General features: G+C 45.2%; 1 protein-coding gene across 2 annotated transcripts; it reads right to left on the reverse strand.

The window, feature by feature from the left end:
• Positions 1-4,999: 4,999 nt before the first annotated feature.
• TRIB2 (tribbles pseudokinase 2) lies at positions 5,000-26,572 on the reverse strand. 2 transcript variants are annotated; one of them, XM_055810692.1, is made up of 4 exons: positions 26,452-26,572; positions 25,088-25,508; positions 20,788-21,080; positions 5,000-7,374 (listed from the first exon to the last, which is right to left on the reverse strand). In XM_055810692.1, the coding sequence occupies exons 2-4, from the start codon at positions 25,355-25,357 to the stop codon at positions 6,906-6,908; spliced, it is 1,032 nt and encodes a 343-aa protein (XP_055666667.1). In that variant the 5' UTR covers positions 25,358-25,508; positions 26,452-26,572; the 3' UTR covers positions 5,000-6,905. The 2 variants fall into 2 exon arrangements, with proteins under 2 accessions (XP_055666667.1, XP_055666668.1); XM_055810693.1 differs by having other exon boundaries at positions 25,088-26,231; positions 26,452-26,528.
• Between the last annotated feature and the right edge of the window lie 16 nt (positions 26,573-26,588).

Genomic DNA, 26,588 nt, shown 5'->3' on the forward strand with positions numbered 1-26,588 from the left:
GGCAGGGGCGGCAGGCAGGGGCAGCAGGCAGGGTGGCAGGCAGGAGGGCAGGCAGGGCGACAGGCAGGGGCAGCAGGCAGGGTGGCAGGCAGGGGCGGCAGGCAGGGGCAGCAGGCAGGGCGGCAGGCAGGGCGGCAGGCAGGGCGGCAGGCAGGAGGGCAGGCAGGGTGGCAGGCAGGGGCAGCAGGCAGGGGCGGCAGGCAGGAGGGCAGGCAGGAGGGCAGGCAGGGCGACAGGCAGGGGCAGCAGGCAGGGCGGCAGGCAGGGGCAGCAGGCAGGGTGGCAGGCAGGGCGGCAGGCAGGGCGGCAGGCAGGAGGGCAGGCAGGGCGGCAGGCAGGGTGGCAGGCAGGAGGCAGGCAGGAGGGCAGGCAGGGCGACAGGCAGGGGCAGCAGGCAGGGGCGGCAGGCAGGAGGGCAGGCAGGAGGGCAGGCAGGGCGACAGGCAGGGGCAGCAGGCAGGGCGGCAGGCAGGGGCAGCAGGCAGGGCGGCAGGCAGGGCGGCAGGCAGGAGGGCAGGCAGGGCGGCAGGCAGGAGGGCAGGCAGGGCGGCAGGCAGGAGGGCAGGCAGGAGGGCAGGCAGGAGGGCAGGCAGGGCGGCAGGCAGGGGCAGCAGGCAGGGCGACAGGCAGGGGCAGCAGGCAGGGCAGCAGGCAGGAGGGCAGGCAGGGCAGCAGGCAGGGCGGCAGGCAGGGCGGCAGGCAGGGGCAGCAGGCAGGGCGGCAGGCAGGGCGGCAGGCAGGGGCAGCAGGCAGGGCGGCAGGCAGGAGGGCAGGCAGGGCGGCAGGCAGGGGCAGCAGGCAGGGCGACAGGCAGGGGCAGCAGGCAGGGCAGCAGGCAGGGCAGCAGGCAGGAGGGCAGGCAGGAGGCAGGCAGGAGGGCAGGCAGGGCGACAGGCAGGGGCAGCAGGCAGGGGCGGCAGGCAGGAGGGCAGGCAGGAGGGCAGGCAGGGCGACAGGCAGGGGCAGCAGGCAGGGCGGCAGGCAGGGGCAGCAGGCAGGGCGGCAGGCAGGAGGGCAGGCAGGGCGGCAGGCAGGGTGGCAGGCAGGAGGGCAGGCAGGAGGGCAGGCAGGGCGGCAGGCAGGGGCAGCAGGCAGGGCGACAGGCAGGGGCAGCAGGCAGGGCAGCAGGCAGGAGGGCAGGCAGGGCAGCAGGCAGGGCGGCAGGCAGGGCGGCAGGCAGGGGCAGCAGGCAGGGCGGCAGGCAGGGCGGCAGGCAGGGGCAGCAGGCAGGGCGGCAGGCAGGAGGGCAGGCAGGGCGGCAGGCAGGGGCAGCAGGCAGGGCGACAGGCAGGGGCAGCAGGCAGGGCAGCAGGCAGGGCAGCAGGCAGGAGGGCAGGCAGGAGGGCAGGCAGGGCGGCAGGTAGGGGCAGCAGCCTCCCACCCTGCTACTCACTGGTTGGCAGCAGCTCTCCCACTTTCCTCACTGACCGATTACACACGCTTAGATGAGCACGCAGAAGAGAAGATTGGCATTTGCACTGCTGTGTCACAACATCCATTCTCACTTTTTCACTGTGATTGGCTTTGTGGAGGCCAAAAGTTCAGATCTGGATTTCCCCATGAGGAGGGGCTGCCCAATGCCCACCTCAAACAAACTGTCCGCTCAACACCCGTTTGGAGATTACGATGGGAAAAGTCAAGCCTGATGGAAGCTTCATAGATTTTCACAGGGGTCTTATCGAGCACAAAGTGTTTCAGCCTTTCCAGGACCAACTCTGGTGTCAGAGGGCAAGTGGAAAGCGCAGGCAAACAGGCTATTTCCCTCTGTGCTGCCTTGGCAGTATGCATTTTGCTAACCTAATCAGATGAAGATAAACACCTTGCAATATACTGTATAACCGACGTCAGCTTTTTGTGTGCTTGGAATGATGTCAGCACCAGCTTTGCAACTACACTTTAATCTCTTGAGCAGAAATAAATGCAGCAGAGCTAACCTATTACTTTCCACAATCTGCCACACAAAGATTGTTTTATTTTTCCCCTGCAGGCTATGGAAGTTGTACAAAGAAGGCAGGAGAGCCAGAACAATGTGATCCACTTCTGTGCTGAGCCATTTTTTGTGAGGACTGTAAATGAATTTAAATTGAATAATAACTAGAATAAATGACACCTTTCAGCATACAAGTCAGGCTCATTTAGGCCCTTAAGAAATGGATTCCACTGATCTACATCAGCAAAAATAATATCAGATTAATTTCTCAGGATTTACACTACCATAACTGTAAATACATTTTTTCCTCACACTTACATACACTCACCACTATACTTAAAACTTTCCAAGCCAAATATGGCCTAGAGTTTTGAACTTGTATAGAGGCCTCTGGGGAGACATCTCAGGAGGATCAAAATTAGCCTAAAATTTGCTAAAATAGTCTAAATTTGCTTAATTCAGAAGTCAAAAAAGCAGAAATGGAGGCATAGGCAACTAGTACCAAGAACATATAGCAAGGACATTGGGAAAAGCAAAAGTCAGTGCCACAACTGGCCTGATTTAAGTTTGGATTGGTTTTTTTTTTTCTTTTTTTTAGAAGAAATTTTCCTCAGTAATTTTTCATGTTCCAGTGGAATTACACCATATTACTTGTCATTTATACCCTGCTTTACTTACACTTTGATTTCAATTTGTCTCATCATGTTACCAATTTTCAACATTTGCTTCTACTGAAAGAATAGGAAAGTTACAAGCTAGTTAAGTTGTTAGCTATACTGTCACTTATTAAATTAGCAAGTTTTTCATAGAAACCTTAGACAAAACTTTAAGAATAAAGAACTGATCATTACTAATTCTTTTGGTATTCATTATGTTATTAGTCACAGAGCTCACTCATACATTTCCAAATTTCAACATAATCATTTCAGGATGAGGAGTATTATTTTTTCCCCTTCCCAATAATTTTTCCTTAGCATCACATTTCATACCCTTCCTCTCCGACTGCCAGGAAAGTGCGGTTTGGGGTTTTAGGGGCTTGGGTTGGGCTTTTTTTTGAATTTTTTTCTTTTCAGAAACACAATTTTACCAAGGTTATTTCATCTCTAAGAATGTATTTTTAATTGACTTGTTTATCCCCATAACACATGCACACCACAGTAAGACTGAGGGATCAGGTTATATGACATCATGGTGCCAAAGGAATAATTGTCACTTGTTTGTGCAGTCCTGAAGAAAAGCCTGTAACTTGAAATCACACACAATGCTGCATTGAAAAAGTAAATTTTGTTGTAAATAACAAAACCTAATTTATTTTTTTTTTAATTGGGAGGGGTAGAGGAGACAGAGGGGCTGAGGGGTCTCTGCCTCCAACATCTGCCATAGGGTCAAGTTTTGTGCAATGGTTCTGTTTGTAGGCATGGCTTTTCACCCTGCAGAGTTATGAGATGATCATCCCTTTTTCCAGGACTGGGAGGCAGCTAAGCCCATCCGAACAGCCTCTGCTCACCAAAATCCTGCATCCCACTACAGTTACTACCCAAATCAGGAGTTGAGCAGCGCTAAGAAAGCTGTTGAGGCATTTCTGCAGTAAGCAGTACTATACCCATACTCCACTAACAGCGCCCATGAAGCAGAAATAAAATAAATAAATAAATAAATAAATAAATAAAATAAAAGAGCCAGAAATCAGCTGTTTTGAATCACAGATCCCCCTCTCAGGTTTCACTTTAGGGACAAGGAAGCTCAGAAAACAAGGCTCCCCTTCAGCGTTTTGTAAATCTGACTTCAGCTGCCAAAGGATTCCTCTGCAGCAATACCAAGAAAGCTTTTCCCTCGAATAAAAAATTCACTGCAAACGAGCAATCATTAGTCAGACACATTTTTCATATAATTACTGGCAGTGAAAAACCAAGCATGCAGGTTGCTGTAAAATAAGATCTAACTACTTCCACCCAAACAGAACAGAAGCCGTTCACATAAGTTTTAGTGGGGGAGAGGGAAATCCTCAGCACTCCCCCCTCCCCTTCTATGACTGATTACAATCTGTTTTTTTCTATAAAGCACATTTATTGTGGGAGTTTGATTTGAAAGAATTTCAAGTAATTTAAACTTTGGCTGCAGGCACACAGATCATTTAAAAACTGATATTCAAGTGTTTCTACATGTTAATAACATTTCTGGTTGGTGCTATATTCAATGGTTTTAATTCTCAACCTACCAACTGAAATATTCAACACATGTCAGGGATCACCTAGGATGAAATCATGTAGCACAAAGTTAGCCAGCCTGACAGTAATCCCTATGCTAGCAGTTTTGGTGTAACACTTATTTTGAAGTGGAGAGGTTTGGGGTTGTGGCGTTTCTTTAGGGGTGATCATCAGCTACCTACAGCTTTTTCAAACCATAGAACTGCTGGAAATAGACTGCATTCTGGTTCAAATCAAAGGCCAGTTGAAATGGTCTTTTCTTACTGGACCAGGATTCATCTATCCTGCCTCAATGTTCACAAAGCACCTTATTACTCCACATGTACTTCTGCATGATCTCACTACCTGCATCTATTAATTGTTATCCAAGATGAATGACAGAAACAGAATCTGACCCTAAAAAAAAAATGGTAAACGAGGAGATGCTATTTCTGATCTATCCTTTCTGGAATTGAGGTGCAAATGCAAGATGCACGTTTCTTCAGGACTTTGGAAAGTGCAAGTTCCAGGTTGCTCCATTTTGATATCTCCCCTCACCAGCCAAAGAGCCTCCCATCATCAAAGACATACTTCTCACGGCATTTCAATACCCTCCTTGAAAAGGGTAAATGGGCTTGATAAGTGGTAGGGACAAGCCAAAAGAAAACAAACAAAATAAAAGCCAGTTTCATTCATAGCAAATGGTAAAATTTTTGATGAGAAGGCTTACAGTGTAACCTTGTAAATGTAAGTGCCAAGCTTTCTCAGCTCACAGTCTGGCAAGAGCTTGTTAGCAGCACAAAACATACCAGCTAAATGATTCTAATGGAGCAAACTCCTGCAGCACCTCAGACGTTCAGCAAGAACATTGTTCACCACTGAATTTTAGTTAAATATGCACAATTTTATTTATTGAAGAGATTAGGACAAAAACATTAAACCAAATACATGACAAAGCACCAGAGGCAGTAAAACCCCACCATGCACATCACCAATCTTTCCTCCTATAAGGTACTTATAAAATAAAAAAAAAAAGTCCTTCTTGACACAGCACCATCTTCAGAGTGTAAAAACATTGCTCCTTTATATTCTTAGTTACCAAAATAGAACCAAGGCAGGTCAGCTGCAGCTAGCTTTGTCTCTTGATAAAGAACTGTGAAACATCCTCTTGAGAGTGGGACCATAACCTTCCTGCAAGGCAGGCAAATAGCATCCATACGTCAAATGCCAAGTAGCTGTACGCACATGCCACATACTATAATTAAGCACAAATTCAAGTAACATTTACATACTACAGAGTCCACATGTACCTACCCAAAAAACATGACCACTTCACAAAACATATACAGGCAGTAATATCAGAACAACTGAGGTACTGGAAACACAAATATTTATGCCAAGAGATTTCAATATCATACAGCAATATAAAAGCAGTAATAAAAACATTTGCCAGTCTAAATCAAATAAAGCTATCTAGAAAAAGAAGCTAAATAAAAAGTTATTTAGGGACAGAAATACCTGAACAGAAAAGAAGTGTGTTAACTACAGCATGTAACATGTCATCCCAAGTCAACCCGTAATTGAAGTACTGGCTTAATACATCACTACTGTGACATTTTCTTCAATAAATAGAATAAGTCTTGACAATACAAAAGGTGCATATTACTGTGTATGTTTCAAGAGGAATATCTGTAATATAAATGTTCAGCTTATTAATACCCTCTTATTTCTTATTCTGGACATAAACAAAAATCAAACCCAAACAATTCTTTTCCCAAGTTGAGAGGAATTTAAAGAAAAAAAAAACCCCACAATACTCTTCTTCAATAATAAAGAGCCCTCTATTTACATGTGGGCCAGTCAGTTAAAGAAGAGATCGGTTCTCAGATAAAGACATGATTAAGGGCTTTCTGCCCTCTCTAGTCATATACGTGCAGCATGGCAGATATGGAAGCCAGTTATCTCATATCTTAAAAAAAAAAAAAAAATTATACAGTTTTCTTCTCCCCCCAACCCCCCCATTATAGCAGTAATGCATCTGGAAGTTCGAGTTATAATAGCTTCCTGCAACAAACCATTTGACACAAAACAGAACAGCTTGTTAAATGACAGTTACTTCCCCTTAAGGGAACAAAGCATTAAAATGTCATTTCCTGACAAGAATATTAAGTAGTTTATTTAGAAGAAATGAGTTGAAAATAGCTATCAAGAGACATGAACTGAAATTTTGTTTGTTTTTAGCACCCACTTTTCATGTCCGTCTTTGTGCACCTAATTTTTTTCTTAAATTAATCCCATTAATTATTAGACATCCGATTAAAAAAAATGTTAGCCAATTGTACTTTCCCTGAATAATGGCTGAAGTTAAATATCTAACAGTGCGATGCCAAGATGTGAGCTGAGGCAAAAAAGTTTTTATTTGTTGTGAGTTACCACTATTTTTAATGGAACAGAAACAGGAGTGATACAGCTGCACCAGAATTGGCATGTGCAGTCTCCTTGGCTCCAAAAAGGTGAGAAGCTACAATTGCTCCATGCTGCCTTTTCTCCTCCAAATCAATCTAACCTGATAGCAAGCTCCCCCCGCCCCCCACCCCCACCCCCAGTCTGTCCCCATGCTACATTTGTTATATTAGCTCCTTGTGGAGGTTCCTTCTCAATCCGAGGACCTCCGAGTGTCTTTTGCTACCAAGCTAGGCTGATGCAGGATGTGATTTAACACGGTCAGGAAGGGCTCCTTCATGCGTCCATCTCCAGGTTGTGTACCTTCTGAACACCAGTCTGTGTGCTCAGTTAAAGAATGGGTCCAAGTCTTCTTCCATGTTGACATCAGGCACCAGCTGATCTGATACTTCCTTAGCACCATATCCTGAATTCGATACATTAAAATCTGTAGAAAACCATGGATGGTCCAGAATTTCCTGTGAAGTCAGCCTTTCCGATGGCTCCCGACGCAGTATGCTACGTATGAGGCATTTTGCCTTGGGGGATAGAGTTTCTGGAATGTTAAACTGCCCACGACGGATCTTGCTGAAGAGGGAACTAGGCTCAATGTCATGGAAAGGATAGCGTCCAACTAGCATGGTATAAAGCATGACGCCTAGACTCCACACGTCCGCTGCTTTGCCAGAGTAGCTGCCATTTGTGTTCAAGATCTCTGGACTCACATAGGCTGGGCATCCATGCTTATCAGAAAGAGAGTCATCATTTCCTCTTAAAATATAAGCATCTTCTAGGCTTTCCAATTTCACTCTAGTCCTGCGGGCAAAAAAACCAAAACCATCAAGGTAAGCAAACATCAAAACACAAATTCCTGTCTGTTACAATTACATGGTTGTAACAGTAATACTCTACAAAATTCAACAACCGCAGAAGTGCATCAGTTTAAACTCCCACTTCCAGCACTTGTCACAGATAATTGATACTGTCTTTTCTACGCTGGTTAGAGATATTAGAGGCACATAGGAAACACTGCCCCACGCACAGCTACCAGATTTCAAATACAGTTATGTCCAGTAAACATATATTTCTAAGACCTACTGATAAGTAATTGCCATATTCATGCGTTTGGTAAACTTTACATAGATATGATTTCCAAAAGGAGACATAATTGTCAAGATTTTTCCTGTGTTGGCTGCACTCTAATGTACCTGTGTAGGACTCATGCCCAAACACAAGCCTAGCCCTAACCAGACAAGGTTATTTTGACACCTTCACACCTGTGAGCAGTTGGTTGCACCTGGAATTCCACAAGGTTCAAAAGAAATAAAATGGTCGCTCTGACCAACATTTTCCTTTATCCCAGCATTAAGGAAAAGCAATTTTAACAGATTTCAGTCTTCCTAAATAGACCTTTGGGCAAAGGGAGATCAGATGAGTTGAACACCACCAAGATTAACAGCAAGCTTATCTACCCAGCTGAACCAGAGGAACTCCTTATGTTGGAACGAATGGAGAGGCTAGCAAAGGGCTTACAGAAAGATGACAGGGATGCCTTGATCTAGACTGCAGGCTCCTTCTGCCTGCAAAGCACTGTGAACTTGTCATTGTGCTGCAAGACAATTTTCTTCCTTTAGGGATATCACACAGCAGCAGAAAAAACAATGCAGACTTGCTTGTCACAGCACTAGATGGAACATAACCTTTCTTTCCTTTTAATTCTCACTGCTAGCATCTGTAACTATATTTAAAAATCTGACCTTGTTAAAGGCATCCACAAGGATTAGCAATTACCCTTTAGACTATTTGCCAGCAACAGTTGGTTTTGAGTGCAGAATCACTACACCACCAACAGCACTTGCCCAGTGCAGCTGGATGGAAGAGTAACCTAGCAGTAGTGCAGGCTTTCCTTTCATCAACTCGAGATGATAACTCAACTTTAGGTACTACTGTCCTCGTCCCTCAACCTCACTGGTCTGTACGCTCACTCTTAGCCCTGTGTCATGGCCATGTTCCCATACCACAGACATTCACAGGCAGGGACTGAACATCACCCCAAAAAGCAGAGCTCACGTCTCTCGACTAAAGCACATCATTTTACAGGCATTTAAACAGACAAGGAGAGCCCTGTTTCTTAAATGTTTACTGAAGACAACATTGCTCGAGCTTGAGTTGCAAAAGACAGCTGGGCCAGCTTTGGCTGAGACTTGGTTCCAGGCAGCTCAGCACTATCTTCTTTGAACCAACAGAAGAGCATTTTACTCTGTGGAGTACTCCAGAGGCAACTGTGCCATAAACTCTCATAATGACACTTGGACCTTTTCAACAGCTAGAGACGTTTACTAGCAGAGGTGAAAGCCCCTTTGGCAACGTGCCTCGAATCAGGAAGTCATAAATACAGAATTCAGAATACCTGGCTCCCAAGCACAGTGTGTCAAGGCAGCTCCTTCTCTCCTTAAACAGGGCAGTGTTTTCTCCTCCAGCGCTGATGCTGTGGGGGTTTGCGCAACACACCTGCTTCCGGATTAATTACCCATTGCCAGCCTAACAGCACCTCTCCCGGTGATGGACAACCCCCTCATTAGCACTCAAACAATATTTTACAGCAGCAATACCTCACAAAGGAAGCTGGCTGCATGGAGAAACTTAACTACAATTATCAAGACCACAGCAATTTCCCTCTGTACACAGCTCAGAGGGTCCAAAACAGCACGGTGACTAGAGAACAGTCCTTCCACGATGAACAGCTTCAACATGTTCCTGCACCTGCACAGCATAGGAAAAGCAGCGAGGAGGAGAAATGTGCACGGGGAAAAAAAAGACCACCACCATAACAAAAAAACCCCATAAAACCAACAAACACTGAACATCAAGGAGGGCAGAGAACAGAAGAACAGAGAGGAGGAAATCAAAGGGAAGGCAGGGACATGAGTTGTGGTTCCATATGCACTGCCCACCTCAGTTTTTCCATAGAAAAGGATGTGTAGCAATAAACCGGTGAGACCAGCTACTCACACATGCATTAAGTCACTGAACTGCCAGACAGGAAAGCATCGACTCACTCCTGCTAACTAACAGAAGCAGAACACACACACAGGGAGTGGGGCAGAGCATGCTATTTATAAACAACTTACAGGAGTGAGTTCACCCACACACACACTCTTCTGCCATCTCAGTGTCAACAGCACAGGGAAACTGTTTACTCTCCCATCCTATTTTACATTTCCAAGAGTTGCCCAAAAATTTAGAGAAATGGTTCAATAAGAAGCTTTTATATTACAGAAAATTATCGGAATTTATTAATCTCTTATTTTCTACAATGGATGTGGTACAAAACCACATAGAGCAGACTGCAAGGTGTGTAAAAACATTCATCCTTTTCTACAAGAGGAGAAACCATTTACTGACAATAAATCAGAAGCAGCATGCAAAAGCCTTATCCCTGTCCTGCTTTTCTTGCAAGGTGCTGCAGCCCTCTGTGCATGCTACAGCGGATTTTGTGTAAGCAAGCAAATGGAACAACAGCTGGCCCTTATCTGCCTGCTCTTCCATAAGCTGTGGCCAAATGAAGCAAACACTCAAACCAGGTTTTTCACCCTCCTGAGTTGACAGGCTTTGAGGAAACAAAAGGTCCCAAATTAAACAAAAATACAACCTTCAGTCTTCCTCCTCCCTCTTCACCAGTCCCCAAACCCCCAACCAGTAACATCCTTGTGTGTAAAGTACAAGTGGTGAAATGGCTCCTCTGTGAAATGGCTCCTCTGCAACGAGGCGGTGCTCACACCACTCCGTGCAGGTACACATTTCCCTTGCAAACTACAGGAGCTGTATCTCTTGAGCACATATGGCCAGGTACAAGGCCTTGGTGTACTTTCTCCCCCTTCCAATTATCACCATAAGCAACTTGGGTGTCCCCATTTCTACCTGTAAGGCTGGGTGTCTTTGCAGAAAGTGACAATGCAGGTTTTCCATCCTTACAGCACAGGGAGCACAGGAAGCTCGGCACGGCAGCTCACCCGCTTGGCACAGCCTGTGCACGGAAGCACTCACAAGCTTTTGCTGCCAAAGACCCTGGCTTGGCTCTGGCAGCACCCCTTGCCACGAGCTAGCATCCAGGCTGGGGAGACCCACTCCAGTCTGTTTTCACCAGTGATGGATGGATTACTTCAGTACCTCAACCGTGCATACAGAACAGCCTGTAATTGTACCACAATTGAGTAATACACAGGTGTAAACAGCAAGTCTCACTCCCCTTTTCACAGTCATTTCACGTTTTTTCAGGCAATCAAAAAGAAGCAGCCTGGCTTAGGAGCTGCTGCTTCCCAGTGCACAGCACCCCGTCTCTGTGCGATCCCGCTCTGGCTGGCCTTCCTTTCCTCCACATTTCAAGCATTACCTAAAAGAGCTCTTGTTTTCTGCAAGGCAGAGATTTTTTTTTTTTTTTTTTTTTTGGGGGGGGGGGGGGGCATGGGGCAGTGGTGGTGGAGTGGGACAGGAAAGAGGGGAGTCTAAATACACAGAAATGCAGAGAAGTGCTGGATGAGAAGAAATCTCTCTCTCCCCCACACGCTCTCTCAGAGGAAGCACTGAAATCAAATACCCAGGAAAAAGAATAGAAGCCAACAACAACAAACAGACCCTCAAAATTGCAAGTATTTTCTGAAAATACAGAGCCTCCACAGCAAAGGGTGGGGAGTGCATCCAGTTGCAGAGTAACTGGACAACCCTAAATTTGACACTTGGCAGGCAAGGGACAGAAGCAAAATCAAACACTGAGATGTGAAATCACAATCAACTTTGAAGGGCCTCCCATCACAGAGCAGAAAAAGGACAAATTTTTTTTTTTTTTTACAGTCACATTTCTAAAAAAATCTCATTCTCTAAATAATTCCCATCAGTCAACTGAAAGACCCCCACAAGAGAAAAAAAGTTCTCCAAAAGCATCAGCATTCGAGTTCAACCATTCAAATGGTTGCAACAAAATTAATCCCTAAAGTTCAAATGTAAGCCACTGCCAAAGCCGGATGAGAATCACTTTGTACACATACTGTAGGGCAACAAAGACTTTTGTCAAGGCTTACGTAATTACAGTACATAATTTCAAGTTTTAATGCAGACCCTGAATAAGCACTTGGAAAAAGAGCATTATGCATCTATCAGATCATTGATAAAACACTGTGTTAGTCTAATGCATTAAAAAAAAATACAACCCTGAATCATGGCTATATAAAAAGGGGAAGCTATTCTGCCTGTGAATGCTTTCCCATTACTGGTGAATGAAACCACAGAAGTGCAATCAGAGGGCAGCAGCAGCACTCGGACGGGAAACGCGTCTTTGTCCCCATAGAAACCGTCAGGGAAACCCATGAAAAACAATACCACTCTGAATTTCTTATCAATATGCCATTCATTACTTGACTGCATTCAGACTTTGCTCTTCAGTAATGTAACAAAACCTAATCAATTAAACGTCTTCCAGAAGATTCTCAATGCAACCTCCGGAGTTAGCACTCTGGCAGACGGCTTTGTTGTACATCCTCCACTTTTTCCAGTGATTCGCATTATTCCTCCATGCAGAGCTTAGGGGCTACTGCTACCCTGCCTTTTGACACTGAAGCCAGGGCTATAAGAACCTGGCATTCACACTCGCTCTTCAAAAGCAAACATAATTTCCATACCAAAGTCAGTGGAATTATTCAGAGGGCTCTAAGCTCGTAAGGCAGGAGAAAAAAAAAAATCTGGAACATTTAAAGCAGAAATACTGACTGAAAGTCTGAGTGTTTTAGAGGAAAATATCTCCACTGCAGTGAATAAACAGTCAGTAGTAAAGGAACGCAGGCCTGACTCAATGAAGGCAGTTGCTTCTAGTCTGTCCCCAATGCCATCTGTATGGGAAATAACACCTGAGCCACAGCTCAGCCACCGTTACCATTTTGGAAACACTAACTGCAGACCAGACCCACAATTTTAATACAGCATCATCCCCCAGATGACAGCCAGATCAGTTGCTTTGGGAGAGGATGGAAGGAGCCATCCTGCTCTGGACACTCCAGGTACACCATGCACTTGCAGTTCAGGCTTGGTCAAAGTCAAATGGTCCAGATTTACAGATTCTATACAGCAGCCTCATGCCTCCAGAGATCAGAAAAGAACCATCATCACCATCTGAATTGCCATTTTATTAAAATGACTGCAGGTAAACATAAACCAGCAACATCTAAAGGGAAGCGGTGCCTCACAATATTCCCCCCTACACATAAAAATGAAGGCACCCAAGCAATGCTATCTCATATTTCAACATTACTCTGACAGAGGCCAGGAAAGCCTTTCCCTAGGTAGAAGCACTCAAGCCATCAACTGCCCAGTAGATCAAGGATTGCTCCTATGTGGCCAATAATTTACAGGTCGTTTAATCAAGGTCAGTTGCTAGAACCCATCATAAAGACAAGATGAGCATGAACACAATGATGCCATTAAAGTCACAAGGGGGGGGGGGGGGGGGGGGGGGGGGGGATAAAAGGGAAGCTTCACACTGGAAACAGTTATCTTTTGCTAATTGATTGTTTTAACTAAGGGAAATCTCTCCTAAATAATGTTCACACTGGAAACAGTTATCTTTTGCTAATTGATTGTTTTAACTAAGGGAAATCTCTCCTAAATAATGCAGAAGTAGGCTGCCCTCATGAAGACAGCAAGATGGTGAAGGCAGCTAACGAAACCCCCTGCAGATGATTTGCAGCTTGGTGCAAAGACTTGTTCTGAACTCAGAACTACCCGATCTCCTCTGGGGGCGGTGAGGCACACGGGATCAGAGGGGAAATGTTATGCCATTAATTTAAACTCTGCTCCTTTCATCCCTTCCAGTGCGTAACAGCACACAGCCTGGGATTTCACCACACAACATCCTATACAACTTCAGATGAAAAAAACCAACACTCAAACCCTACACAAAGGCTGTCAGACAAACAGTCTCTTGCATAATGAAACAAGCTCAAGGATACGTTTCGAAAGACAAGGGGGACTTGCAGGCAGAACAGGTTTACAGGATGAACCTTGTTCCTAAGGGAAGATTCCCTCACTGGTACTTCCGCAGAATGAGGAAGCTTCTAAAAATGACACATCCCCCACCCTTCCTCCAAAGGGATGCTACCAGCACACTCAGCCCTGCCCTGCACCCCCTTCCTGATGTGCAGGACCCAGCAACTTTGGCCTTTTAACTTCTTTCAAGCTGGCTCTTTTCCCCCTCAGAATTCCACTTACAAAATGCTCTGAGACCACCCCCTTGCACACCTCCACGAAGGGCTGGGGCCTCAAAGACCTCAGCTTTACAACACTCAAATACTACTGCTGGGAACAGCCTGTCCTGTATGCCGTAAGGACATGCATAGTTTCTGCCATGCCCTTATTGCCTAAGGAGACAACACATTCCCCAAGAAGTAGGTAGGTAGGTAGGTAGCAATGTGTGCGTTTGGATGCAGGCTCTGAAATCCGATGCAGACCCTGCTGCGGAGGGGCTCAGTTACAATACTGCAAGGTGTTGATAAGCATCTGGCTCAGGGCAGCTCCTTCACCTGCTTTTATCTTTTCAGACTGCACCAAAGGTCAGAGTTTCAAAAGGCTCTGCTGTCAACTGTATGCTGTGTTCACCATCTTTTCTAGGTCTTTTCATATGATGTGTCGGGAAACTCCACAGGGAGACCAAAATTTTATTTTGTTAACGCAACGGCATGTTGTGAAAAAAGCCCTATGATTTCTGAGGCTGCAGTAGGTGTGCTCAGCACCTCCAAGACAAAGCAGTGCCGTTATTTCACAACCCCGCTGGAAATCTTTTGCTTAGATGTCTGTAAACCAAACAATATACATCTACCAAAAAGCAGGTTCTTAAGACTGAATATGCCCCACATTGGCTCCTGTTTACAATCTCCACCTTTCCTCTCCCTCCCAAACTTGAAGTAATCTTGTGGTGTAATAACAAGGACAATTAGAAGAAAAGGCAGCAGAATTTCACCATGACAGTCTCCTGCAGCCACTGCTAGCTGGGCTCCCCACCACCCCTCCTCATCCCCAGCACAGACATCCACAGATGTCCTTAGTCTCTGCTCAAAATTCAACATGAAGTATTTTGCACCAAGATTATGGATGGAGGTTTCCATGTCTTCAAAATGACCAGCTGTTGAACTCTTAATGCAAGATGTCTCAAGAGACATCTACCTCCAGGGACCACAAAGCACCTATCATTGGAGAGATTCATCTCATGACAGGCACCCGTATCTGGCATTACAGCAAGCATGTAACACAGCATTCAGCCAGAGGGACCTCTCAGAAAGTCAGACAGTGTGGCTGGGGACGCCAGGCAGGACATGGTGACAACCTGTAGCAGTACAGCCCAGCCTAAAGGCAGGCAGGCCCCCAAGCAGGGCTCCCTTCCTGCTCCAAGCATGGCATGGGGCTGCACCTCAACACCGCCCTTCAGCAGAGCTAGCACATGAGGCTGCAAAGGGGCAAAGATTGAAGAGTGAAGAAGATACAGGTCCCACTATGAGCCAAATACCAAACGACAGCACAGTCCAAGGGTAAAACCTCCTGCAAACTCCAGAGTTGGGTACTGAAGCAAAGGCTCTCACCACTCATGGTCTCACTGAAGGGCCTTGAGATGACTCAAGGTCTGCTGGAACTCCTATTTCTCATCCTTGGCTTTTGCTTTCATTTATGACCTCAGGCATAGCTCAATCTATCTATATCCTCGGGAGAAGATTTAAGCACTTCACAGGGCTTGTATGATGTTCAACATCCACAGATAGCCTTCTGTGCCCCACAGGGAAGGATACCACATACTCAACAAATCCAAAGCTCATTGCTCCCAGGAACACCAGGAGAACACAGAAGCTCAGTAACCAAACCACATGAAGGCAAAAGGGAGCACAAACTCTTCTGTGGAAAACAATTGTGCAACTACTTAATCTTCCATCCCGAGTTTGACAGCAGAGACTTGCTGCTTGTGAAGAAATTTGCCTTCCTCCCCATATTCTAGGAATAGTAATTTCTGGGTTGGAATCTGACCTATAATTCTCTACTGCTGAAGAATTTATGCTCTTTGGTCCTGTGGCCCCATTGAGAGTAATGTGAAGAGCTTAAATGACAAAACAGATCAAGACTGGTTTTACTTCTAAATTTTCTGGTATTTAAAGAGCACTCCTATTTTGTTTGATTTTCTTCCACTTCAGGGCTCTCTTTCTAGGACTTAAGGAAAGCGTCAACTTACCTGTTCTTTATGGAACTGTAAGTAAAACAGCAAGTTCTAATACCATGGGAGAAAAGTGGCTGACTGCATTACAATTTGACAAATACTGGGGAAGAAATTTACTACTGTAAGAAAATGAAAGGTCTACCTGGAGAAAGATTGGTATATGCATTTTGTATTTTTTTGTGGGATCAGGTTTGTATCGCTAGGATTGTAAACAACTAACTAGGTCACTTTAAAGCATCATCCACTCAAAGCTGATAAATTCCAGGGGGGGGTGGGGGAGAAGCAAAAAACATTCTAAGAGCACCAAATAAATATGTTATGCTAACACAGGCTTCCTAAATTAGTGCATTGTACTGGCTGAATTCCCCTGGTGCAGAGCAAAAAGTGTCAAATTCTATTTATTTTTATTGAATCCCACCTGCCTCATATTTACTCAAAGAATACAGGAAAATTACAATATCTAAATACTAAAATTATCTTAATTTTCCCTTCAACAAGTATGATGAATGTACAAGGTCTTTAAGCTTCAAATATTACGACAGCTAATATTTTAATATAATTAAAGGCTTAAAAATGCACTAAAGAAATTAATAATTCCCTGACAGCAGAAATATTCTTGTAATAAGAAAAGCATTGGAACAACCAACACAGAAATGCTTGATTTAATTCTGAGATCTTTGAGGTGGCTCTTTCTCAAAGCATGTGCTCTGTATCAGACTGATGAACTGCTTTATCAGTTATATACTGTGTATAGTACTATTTTTAGCACAGCCCAAAAAGCCCTACCTGTTCTGCAACATCATTATGGGACACCAGCTAGAAGAAGGGCACAGTTGCTCTGCCCAATGGCCTACTACAAGGACAGGCTGTACAAGAAAAACTGTAAATACCATGCCATGAACACAGCAAAAACAATCAAAAGCAAGAGCCCCACAACATCAACATTGACCTGGCTTAATATCCGGGACAAGAAAAAGTTACCAACATGAGTGGAAGCAGAAAATATAAAAAAACCCATGGGTTTTGTCTTAACTCAACTCCACTGTATTGGATTGAACTTTCATTTAGAAGTTTAAGGGCCCCATACTTGAAGTATTCAAGAATCTTATAGGTACATTAGAAAGTTCGGTGAGACTTCCAGTGCTCTGAAAGTCACTATCCCCATTTAATAGATGCGCTACTGTTGCTAACCCAGTGTTACAAAACATTTCCAGCTATGCTGTAATGTCTCAGAAGTTCTGCTTCAAGATCAGCTGCAGGTTTAAGGAGTTTAACTCTCATTTCAATACTACAAGACTAGGTATTTCATCTATTACAAATGGAACCACAGACACACCTCGCCCCAAAAACCACAACCCCCTCAGCCTTCTTTTATACAAATGTGCTTCATGGAATGCAATTTACCGCATCTTCAAAATGCCTGCAGTTCAGGATTAAAACTAGCTGTAGATAAAGTACCTTGACACAGACAAACTGTTTTTGTTTCCACACTGGAATTCTTGATTTCACTTCAAGTGCTGATGTATTTACACACACGCAGGAGTAAGATGTAACACACCATCAAAGTCAACCTTTGAGTTAGCTCATCAAGAAAACATCACTAGCAAGACTAGGACCCCTACAAAATGCTCAGCACTACCAGCCTCCAACATTACTTTTTTCCACCTTTCTACCTTCTGGTTCATTACAGACATCCCAAAGATTGGGGGGGGGGGGGGGGGGGGGGGGGGGGGGCACGCGGGGGGGGTTGGTTGTTGTTTTTGGTTTTTTTGGGGTGGTTTTTTTCAACTTTGTTGCAAAAATGTTGCCATTTGCAACATCCAAATAACATACATTCTTAGCAGTGACATCAGTAGCGGCCAAGAGCACTCATGAGGCTGCTAGAAGAGGTGCCTCAATCTTTGCAAATTCCAGCTGTAATTTAGATAATGGGAACAGGATGGAAAGAGTTTCAGCGCTGTATGCACCCCTCTGCAAAACTCTAGGAGCTTTCATTTCATATTGAACTACCAGGATGTCATTAGGATCAATGGAAGGAGTATATACTAAGAAAAGCTTTAATTGGTTTTCTTTTCTAAACAAATGGAACTGTTTTCATAAATCCATCACATTCTCTCTGGCTCCTCCAGTCTGGCAGCTCTCAGTTAAGAGCAAAGTAGTATCTTACTGGGAGGAGAAGGGGGGGAAAAAGGGAAAAAAAAAAAAAAAAAAAAAAAAGGCAAGTTTTCCATTCATGTGTTACCTACATACTGGATTTCCCATCTTCTACCAAAATAAAAGCTATGAGAGTCTTCAAGAGGATAAAATTTCAAAGCAGTAGGTACTTAAGGTGAACTGCAGAAAAACAGACTTGAAGAAATAGTTAGGAAAAGAACTACTAAGAAAAAGCTCTACTGAAGAACAAGCAACACAGCAGTAGAGTTCACACATATTCCTCAAACCATCATTTTCACCTCTTTTCTTCCTCCTTGGTTCATTACCGGTATCAAAGAACAATAGATGGTGCAGCACCCATTCCCAGGCACTGCTGCCGACGGCAGCTTCTGAAAGGCAGGTTGCTCAGCTCGCAGGCATCCTCACAGGGATGCAAGCTTGGAGGGTTGTGCAAGCAACACACAAACACCTCTGTGCACCCAAAAGGACAGGGAAGATTTTTCAGCCTAAATATAGCAGCACATTGAAAGTGATGACTGATTACAGTCTGATGATCAGAGTATGTGAAAAAAGACAGCGCTGTTTGGTTCTATTTCTACCTCACACTATTCCATCTCTGTTTATTTAGCAGAGAAAGGATTACAGTAACTCCCTGCTTACAAATCAACATTACGTCCAGTAGAAAACCACACTATGATTATCTTAAAAATAACCAGTGTGTCCTATTTGACCTTTAAAGTGAATTATTGTATAATTAGAAGACACTGTTCAAAAGTGAGTAACTGTGATTTTGCAGATGACAGTTACGTTAAAAACATTCATAAAAGCAAACATTGCTATTATAGTACACACCACTCTTCTTGGGTGGCTAAAGGATTTGGCCCTGTGCCTTGTGTTGCATTCAGTTCCTAGTAAGAGGCAGGGTAGGAGTTCAAAAGTATTCAGCACGGGCCCACGTCTGCTCCCACTGCACTGCTCTGAGCTCATGCTGCCTTCACTTGGAGCAGCTTTTCTGAGTCCTGGCCTTCATGCAAAACCACACAAGTTTACATATAACCCCAGGAAAAAAAAAAAAGTTAAAAATCCATTTAAACATTAGGACATTACCAGACACAACAGAAAACAATCCCTCCCCTCTACATTGTAGAAGCTGCTGTCTTATTTGCATCAGAGGTGCTATAAATGGCATTTAATTATTAAACTTGGGAGTAGAAGTTGTGAAAGTGCAGTTTACATCTCTCTTTTGCGTTTCTCTCTGTATGGACATTAAGCTGGTTTCATTTTAGGCTTTTTTATTTGAAGAGGAGGAATGGGTAATTGTATGTATCAGGGCTGCAGTATAGAAATAAGGAATAGCTATTTGCAGAGAACTGCCTGAACTGAATTAAGAAGTGCAAATATGTCCCTTATTTTTCAGTTTGTAAAGAGATTTAAAGAAGTTTATTTTGCAAAACTTATCTTGTAATAACATTTAAGTAGAAAGTATTTAAACAGGATAGATGGTTGTAATTTTTATTTTAAGGCCACAAATTTCTCTTTCCTGACTGAATTGTGGATTAGTTTTTCTAGTTCTCAGATCACGGACTTACTGAGTCTGTTGAAAACTTATGTGCCTCAGCTGTTGCTTATAACTTCCCCAAACAGCCCCAAATGGAATTGATATGCACTGGTTATTTTTAACAAAGCTCTCCAGAACATGCATTTCACTATGAACAAGCTTTCAGACAATTTGTAGGATTTAACTAAAAGGGAAATACATGTCCCCATCTTCTACCAAGATATGAAGAAGCACAAGGGCAGGCTCTGCCCTCATTTAGTTTCTTTTGTTTGTAATGGTCATCTTCCAGTTTAATGCCTCTGTGAAAGCCTGGCATCAGTCTGGCAGTGTTTATTACTCTGGTGCCTTACATGGAAGTTGCAAGTGAATACATGATGTAACATAATGAAAAGTGGTAACCACAAGGAAAGGCACATGAAGTTTCCACAGATACAACAATATAGCTATAGCTCAGCATCAGAAATAGCACATCAACAATGTATCCAGAGCATACAGCATTCTTTCTCTCCCTGTCTTCCCATACTCTTTCCCCAAATCGTTTCCCGCCCAGATACTGTGAGAAGGATGTGCAGGGAGGAGATATTAAAAAAAAAAAAACAACAACCAACAAAAAACACAACAACAAAAACCAATAGTTCCTCAAGTACCACAACAGCTGTAATACTAAAAACAGGCGCACACACACAGCAAGGCAGTTGTAGTCTTAGTACGATTAGTGACCACATAACAGCCACAGAAGCAGCCTCCAGACTCTTCCAGCACAGAAAACAAGAAGCTGTCTTCAAGGCAGCCCTTCAGAGCACTGATGGCCCTTCCCTCCAACCTATGTCAGCATTAACCACTTGGCTGCTCTTCCTCTTCATGCCTCCTCGCTGGAACGAGTCATTTCTAACCCTCTTTAACATACTGGATCTTTTGCTCCTTTCCTCTTTTAACACCAGCAGCACTTGTGATAGTGGAGCTCCTTACACCAGAGAGTAAGGCAGAGCCATCCTCCAGGAGTTATCCCCTCCTCAGGACTGAGGGTGGTCCTCTAGCTGGAGATGCAGAGGCCAGACACAGATGCAAACAGCGCTCTATACTTACTTTACTCCAAAGCCTAAGCCAGAAGGTAAAATGGCACATCCATCCCATGATCAGGTTGCAGAGGAAAATAAACTGTGACACCTTGCGTACCACAAATGAATGGTGTGGTGACAACAAAGGGCACAGTGCCTGTAACTGAATATCTGACCTCAGGCATCCCCACCTGTAAAGTAAGGGAGACTCTTACCTTTCTTCATCCTTGAAAATAAACTTTCGCAGCTTGAGATCTCGCAGTACCAGTCCACCATCATGGCAGTGTGCAACAGCAGAAGCTATTTGATAGAAGAGTTTGGCTGCCTCCTCTTCTTTAAGCTTTTTGCAGGTTCGAACAAACGAATGCATGTCCCCATAGCTCCTTTCAAAGAACACATACGCTTTTGTCTCCCCAAGAATTATCTCAGTAATTTGGTTGATATTTTTATGTGCAGGCAGACAAAAACATGGTGCTAATAACTCCTGGTAGCAGCCAATATCAAAAACCTGCAGGAACAATGACAGTAAAGCCAGGGTTAGCAACACGAAGGACAGTGAAGTTGCAGTACATCTAATTCTGTTAACAGAACCATCTTTAAGTACAATTTATGCTGTTACTGAAGCTGCACCGATGTAAACAGGAAGTCACAAGCTCAAGGCACTGAGGACAAGACAAAACAGACTATACAGCCCCCACCGAAGATGCACGTAACCTTGACAGGAAAGGCTAGTCTTTAAAACCTGTAGCAAGAATAAGCTTCATTAGCTAAAAGCTGATCAAATTTAAAATGTAATCTGAATTAACCTGTGAACATCAGTGAGGTATAAGGGCAGTACTCAGAAGGAAACATGTTTATCTTCTATTTTCCATCCAAATAAACTCGGAGAATACAGCCAGTAGCTTTGTATTAAGAGAAGCTGTCACATTTAATCCACCCTGATACACATGCCTCCCTCTCTTGATTTTATTAACCCATTAGGATTTTCAGCTTTAAAGTATCATCTATTGCTATTCATATTTACTTCCTGCCTTTTTTTCATCTCTGACAAACAGCAAAGTCACTTTCACTTTCAAAGTCTCAGTTTTACAATGGCTGTTTATAAGATCAGAAGGACAACCCGGGAAATAGCCCTGCCTGTTGGAGTGCAGACAAACATCCTTCAAAAGGCAAAGACAAAACCACCCTGAACTCTCTGCATTTCAATCAAGTGCTCCATTAAAAGCAAAGTGTCCCTTTACTAGTAAATATGTTATCGCTGATCTTATGAATGAACTGTAAGAATTAAAAAGGCTGCTGGGAAACCCAAATATAAAAAGTTACTATAATCTAGTGATGACGAATGAATCAGAATTTGAGTCAATTGAGAAATGCCCACATTACAAGAAAAAAGAAAGACTTCATTGAGAATAACAGAAGTCAGGGTGCTAAAAGAAAATATGAGCAAAGTACAGGTAGGAGTTGTTTTACTTTTAATTATACCTGCTCCAGAGGTATTACAAAGCAAAGGATTAGCATTTCCACCAGCATAAAAACTCAATTAATATGTAACTCACTCTTGGGTGTTTTGTTACTTTGGTAAAAAGAATTTAAGGTAGTCATGTGTCATTCTAACTGAACATAAAAATGAAGAACTGGTATTGGTCTCTAACCAACTGGTTTAAACTGCAGTTGTTTTTCTTCTTTTTGTATTCTAGTATTTGTATTCCAATAGCAGGTATTTGTATCCTCTCCAAAGAGGCAAATCTCCCTGCTTTCTTTGAAGCCTTAAAAAGCTTCAAAACAGTGAGAGAGATAGGGTTGAATCAAAATTTATCTGAGGTTTCAAAACCAGAGTAATTTAACACTTCAGAGTGCAACCCTAACAAATTCCTTCTGCAGAACAGGACCAAAACCCCAAGAAACAGGGACACCCCCTCCTCACACACCTCTTTTTCCCCCCACCCCATACCTGTGCTACTATGGTCCAGCACAGGCAGAAACAACCTTAAAGGCAGGCTGCCAAACAGATCCAACACGCTTTAAGGGGGTTAAATTAGCACTGAGGCATTCTGGTGACACGGTGGCCAGGGAAGCAGGACCAGGGTGGGGAGGGGGTGCTGCTAAAATCCCTGGTGTGTAATTCATTCCGGAGCAGAATTCATTGACATTTGGATCTCAAAACTCCTAACTACTACATTGTAAGTGAATGGCTTTTCTACAAAGCAGCTGCTATAAAATAAAATTTAAGCAGGAACATTCATGTAGCTCAAATCTTCACATGAAAAAGCACCTTTCCAGAATCCTCTCCTAACTAGATTATCTTAACATAAATTAGTGACATTTTGTGGTTCTCAGACGATGTTAAATAAGTAGGTTTGGATACACACTAGTACTATGTTTGGATGGGGGGAGATGGGAAGCGCTGTCATACTGCTACAGTCTAGAATACCTTTTATGAAGGGCTTCTTTGTATCCCAGCTTTTAAGATCCCTGGCCTCAATTCAGCAAATGTCCAGCAAGCTGCAGTTTGATTTAGTTCTTGCTGGGAACTGGAAATGAGAAGTTACCATTGTTTGGATGCCACAGAGCCTTGAAGCAAATAACGGCATCTGTACAGTCGGTGGGTGCAGCCAAATGAATCTTGAGAATCATCAGTATGTGTCTGTTATCTAAACCAATGTTTCTGCAAGCAATTTCTAAGCATCTTCAATAAGATACCAGATAGCAGGTCGCTTAGCTGGAAGGCTACTTGACAAATAGTAGTCCTGATACTGCAGGCATTGTAAAGCACACATTAAATTAAGATGAGTTCAGGACTGACAACTGCGTATTCACAAACTAGCAATTCAGGCTAAGATCATATTTTTGGAGCACGGCTAGAAATAGTGCCTCACACATATGGAAAAACTGATACTTTTCAAATGTCAGGATCAGCTCAAAAACATACAGCTTAAAGGGAAGGGAAAAAAAATATAAACGTCCACTCTTTGTGAGCTGCAGTTATGCTGTTCATACTGTTATCAAAACAGTGCCTTAATCCTGCAAACCAAACAGGAAACAAAGAGCACAGCCTCCGCTTTACCACTTGCTATGCAAGTTCACCTATAATTCCATGCAGAGCAGCAGCTTTGTGGGATCTGTTTATTTCATGAAAAGATGCCAATGTCCTAGAGTGCAGCACTGTACTACTGCACTGAGCAGGGCTTTCATTCTAGAAATTTTCATGTTCTGTTTCAGTTTAGTAACAAAGCATTCAGTTCAGCATGCAGTATTAGTCCTTTGCAAAGTCACGGGCCCTTTTTCCCCCTAAATAATCACACAAAGTCCTAGGTTGCCTTAACATCACATTTTATAACTCAATCAGCAAGCATATTTAAACTGCCCTCTGAACGCCAATCTTTACAGCAAACAGGAGCAATTATTTTCACTTCCCTGCTACAGGCTAGTCCATAACTTCTTATGAATCAAGTATGAGAAAGTATGAAACAGTCAGCAATACCACCATTAATCCCTAGAATATAAATAAGCTACAGTATGTCTGTTTCTCCGTTTTGCAGTTAGTTCGACGCTAGGTATTTGCTCCGGGTAGCTAAATGGCACTATCCTGCATTTTGGGAACAATACAAACACTGCAGTGTGTGTTACAAGGTAGCAATTTGCTACGTAGTTGTAAAAACTGCTACTGGGTACTGCCTCAGTGTGCTGGGCGTAAGTCTGGCTCACCACAGGCAATGAGAATCATAATTTAGGAACAAAGGAAAATATTCCCTCAGCCCGAAAAAAGAGACAAACGTCCCTCCACAGATGTGCACGCGTGTGGGTTTCTTTTCCCCTCACAGCACACCTTTGAATAGTAGGAGCAAACTGGGAGGAGGCAGGGAAAAGCAGGCAGGCTACAAAGAGTGGGATAGCTATTTTGTCTGCTCCTCTAAAAACCGTAGGTGTGCAGGTTTTATTCTTGCTCAGTTGTGCAATGGGGGAGGATGCTGTTTGCAAACAACCTCCACGGTGAGGGAGCTCAGGCTGATTAATTCGATGTGGATTTTTTCTTTTTTAAAATCACTTTTAAGGCAAAGCTGACGGCAACCTCCCCCCACCCCTCCCCTGCTTCTCCATCCTCTTCTGTACCCCAACTCACAGAACAAGGGGAGTAAAATACCGAGGAAGCCAGCAGGTCCCAACACCTTAAAATTAGCCGGGGATTCCCTACTCCATTTTGAAAAGTGAGAGTAGGGAAGATGAGGCTTTCTCCTTATCTGAACTCACGTTAAGACCTACTTAAAGAACGGCCCTTTCCCGAACAACATCCCTCGGGTAAGAGGCAGAACTGGCTCCGGGCCACCGCTATAACGTGGCCATTGTCTAGAGAGGGAAAAGTTACAGGATGCGCCTTTAATCCCGTCTCCCTCCCTTTTGTATCTCAACTGTTTAATAATTGATCTACACGGCCGTGCTCGGCCCTCCCGCGAGCCACGGGAAACCGACACGCGACAGGCGGCCAACCCGGGGGAGAACAAGGCGCAGAGGCATTACCTTGCAAACCAGCTCCTCGCCACTGTGCAGATGTACGGCTCGGAAAACGTGGTCTCCCTCGAGAGGCTCCAACAATAAGTATTTCCCGATGCAAGAAACGCAATGCGACAAGTTCGGGGTCTCCGGCGGGCTCGGCGAGCCTAGATTCGGGCTAAAACTCTGGCTTGGCTCGATGGACCGTATGGACGAGAGCTCCTCAAAATCCTGGGTTTTATTCCGCGGTCTCCCATATCGTGCTATCGTGATAGGGGTTGACCTTTGTATGTTCATGAGTATGGAGAAGACCAGCCGAGACGCTGCACCGGAGCCCTGGCGTGGAGCGCGGTCCCTCGCCCGTCCAGCTGCGGCTGCCTTTGTGTGGCGGGGGGGGGGCGGGAGCGGGAGCGCGGCGGCGGCGGGCGACCAGCCTCAGCGCCGCGTCCTGGGCACAGGGAGAGAGCGCTCAGCCCGCGGCCCTTTGTTCCCGCCGGCGGCCGGGCGCGGAGCAGCGCGGCGGCGGGGCAGCGGCGCCCGGTGCCGGGGCGGCGCGGGGCAGGGGGGCGGCAGCGCGGGGCGGCGCGGCCGGGCCTCGGCGGCCGCCGCTCCCGCGGGCGCGCAGCGCGGGCGAAAACAAAAGGTTAGGTAACGCGCTGTGCGCAGCGGGGATCGTCCTTTCTCTCTCCTACGGCGAGGCAGAGCCGCGCTGCCGCGGCCGGGCTGTAGATGGCGCGGGAGCCTCGCCGCTGGCGCCCGGGGCGCTCCGAAAATGCCCCGCGAAATAGCGAGGGAGCATTTAACTTAGAGCGGGCAGCGGCCGGGCCGACAAAAGAGCGCCCGGCGCGGCGGGAGGCTCGGCGGCGGGGGGAGGGGGGGGGGGGCCGCGCACCGGCGGCTTCCGCGCAGGCACCGGCGGCGCACCGCTCCGCGCCGGCGAAAAGGAGCGCGCTGTCGCTGTCGCGGCCGCCTCAACAGAACAAAAAGTGCAACCACGGGCAAGGGAAGCGGAACGCCTTCACGTTTCCACGGCACGGCGGGGTTTCTGTCTGGGGGCTCGGCGCCTTCGCGGCGTTTTGATGTAGTTCACGCACAAAGAAAGGAAAAACCAGCACGGCGAGAAGGGGGCCGACTTCTTGCTGCGGGGGCTGTAAGGGCAATAAGCGAAAGGCTGGGGGGGAAGGAAGAAATTGGAATCGTTTTTAAAAACAAAAAAAAAAATGCAGAGAGAAGATTTTGTTTGAGTCTTTTTGAGGCTGGTTTTTTCCTTTTTTTTTTTTTTTTTTTTTTTTTTTCCCTCGGGAGTAGGACAAGGGGAGTGAGAGGGATGGCCGCGCCGCTCCCCGTCAGCAAGGCACCGTCTTTCCCCCGGCGTATTAATAGCTACTTACGTGGCGGGGACGCTGGCTGCCTCCGTGCCTCGCTGCCGGCCGCCGCACGCCCGCACGGTGCCCAGCGCGCAGGCTGACTGCCCCGCCGCCGCCGCCCGCCCCGGCCCGGCCCGGCCCGGCCCGGCCCCACCGCCCAC

This window comes from Falco peregrinus, chromosome 7 (genome assembly GCF_023634155.1).
Source record: "Falco peregrinus isolate bFalPer1 chromosome 7, bFalPer1.pri, whole genome shotgun sequence".
Lineage (NCBI taxonomy): Eukaryota > Metazoa > Chordata > Aves > Falconiformes > Falconidae > Falco > Falco peregrinus.

Bases quoted from the DNA above. Each gene is read 5' to 3' on its own strand.
- TRIB2 (XM_055810692.1), bottom strand. From the start codon at position 25,357: ATGAACATACAAAGGTCAACCCCTATCACGATAGCACGATATGGGAGA. The intron at 21,081-25,087 runs GTAATGCCTCTG...TTGTTCCTGCAG, and splicing joins GCGAGGAGCTGGTTTGCAAG to GTTTTTGATATTGGCTGCTA. The intron at 7,375-20,787 runs GTAAGAGTCTCC...TTTTGCCCGCAG, and splicing joins ATTTTCAAGGATGAAGAAAG to GACTAGAGTGAAATTGGAAA.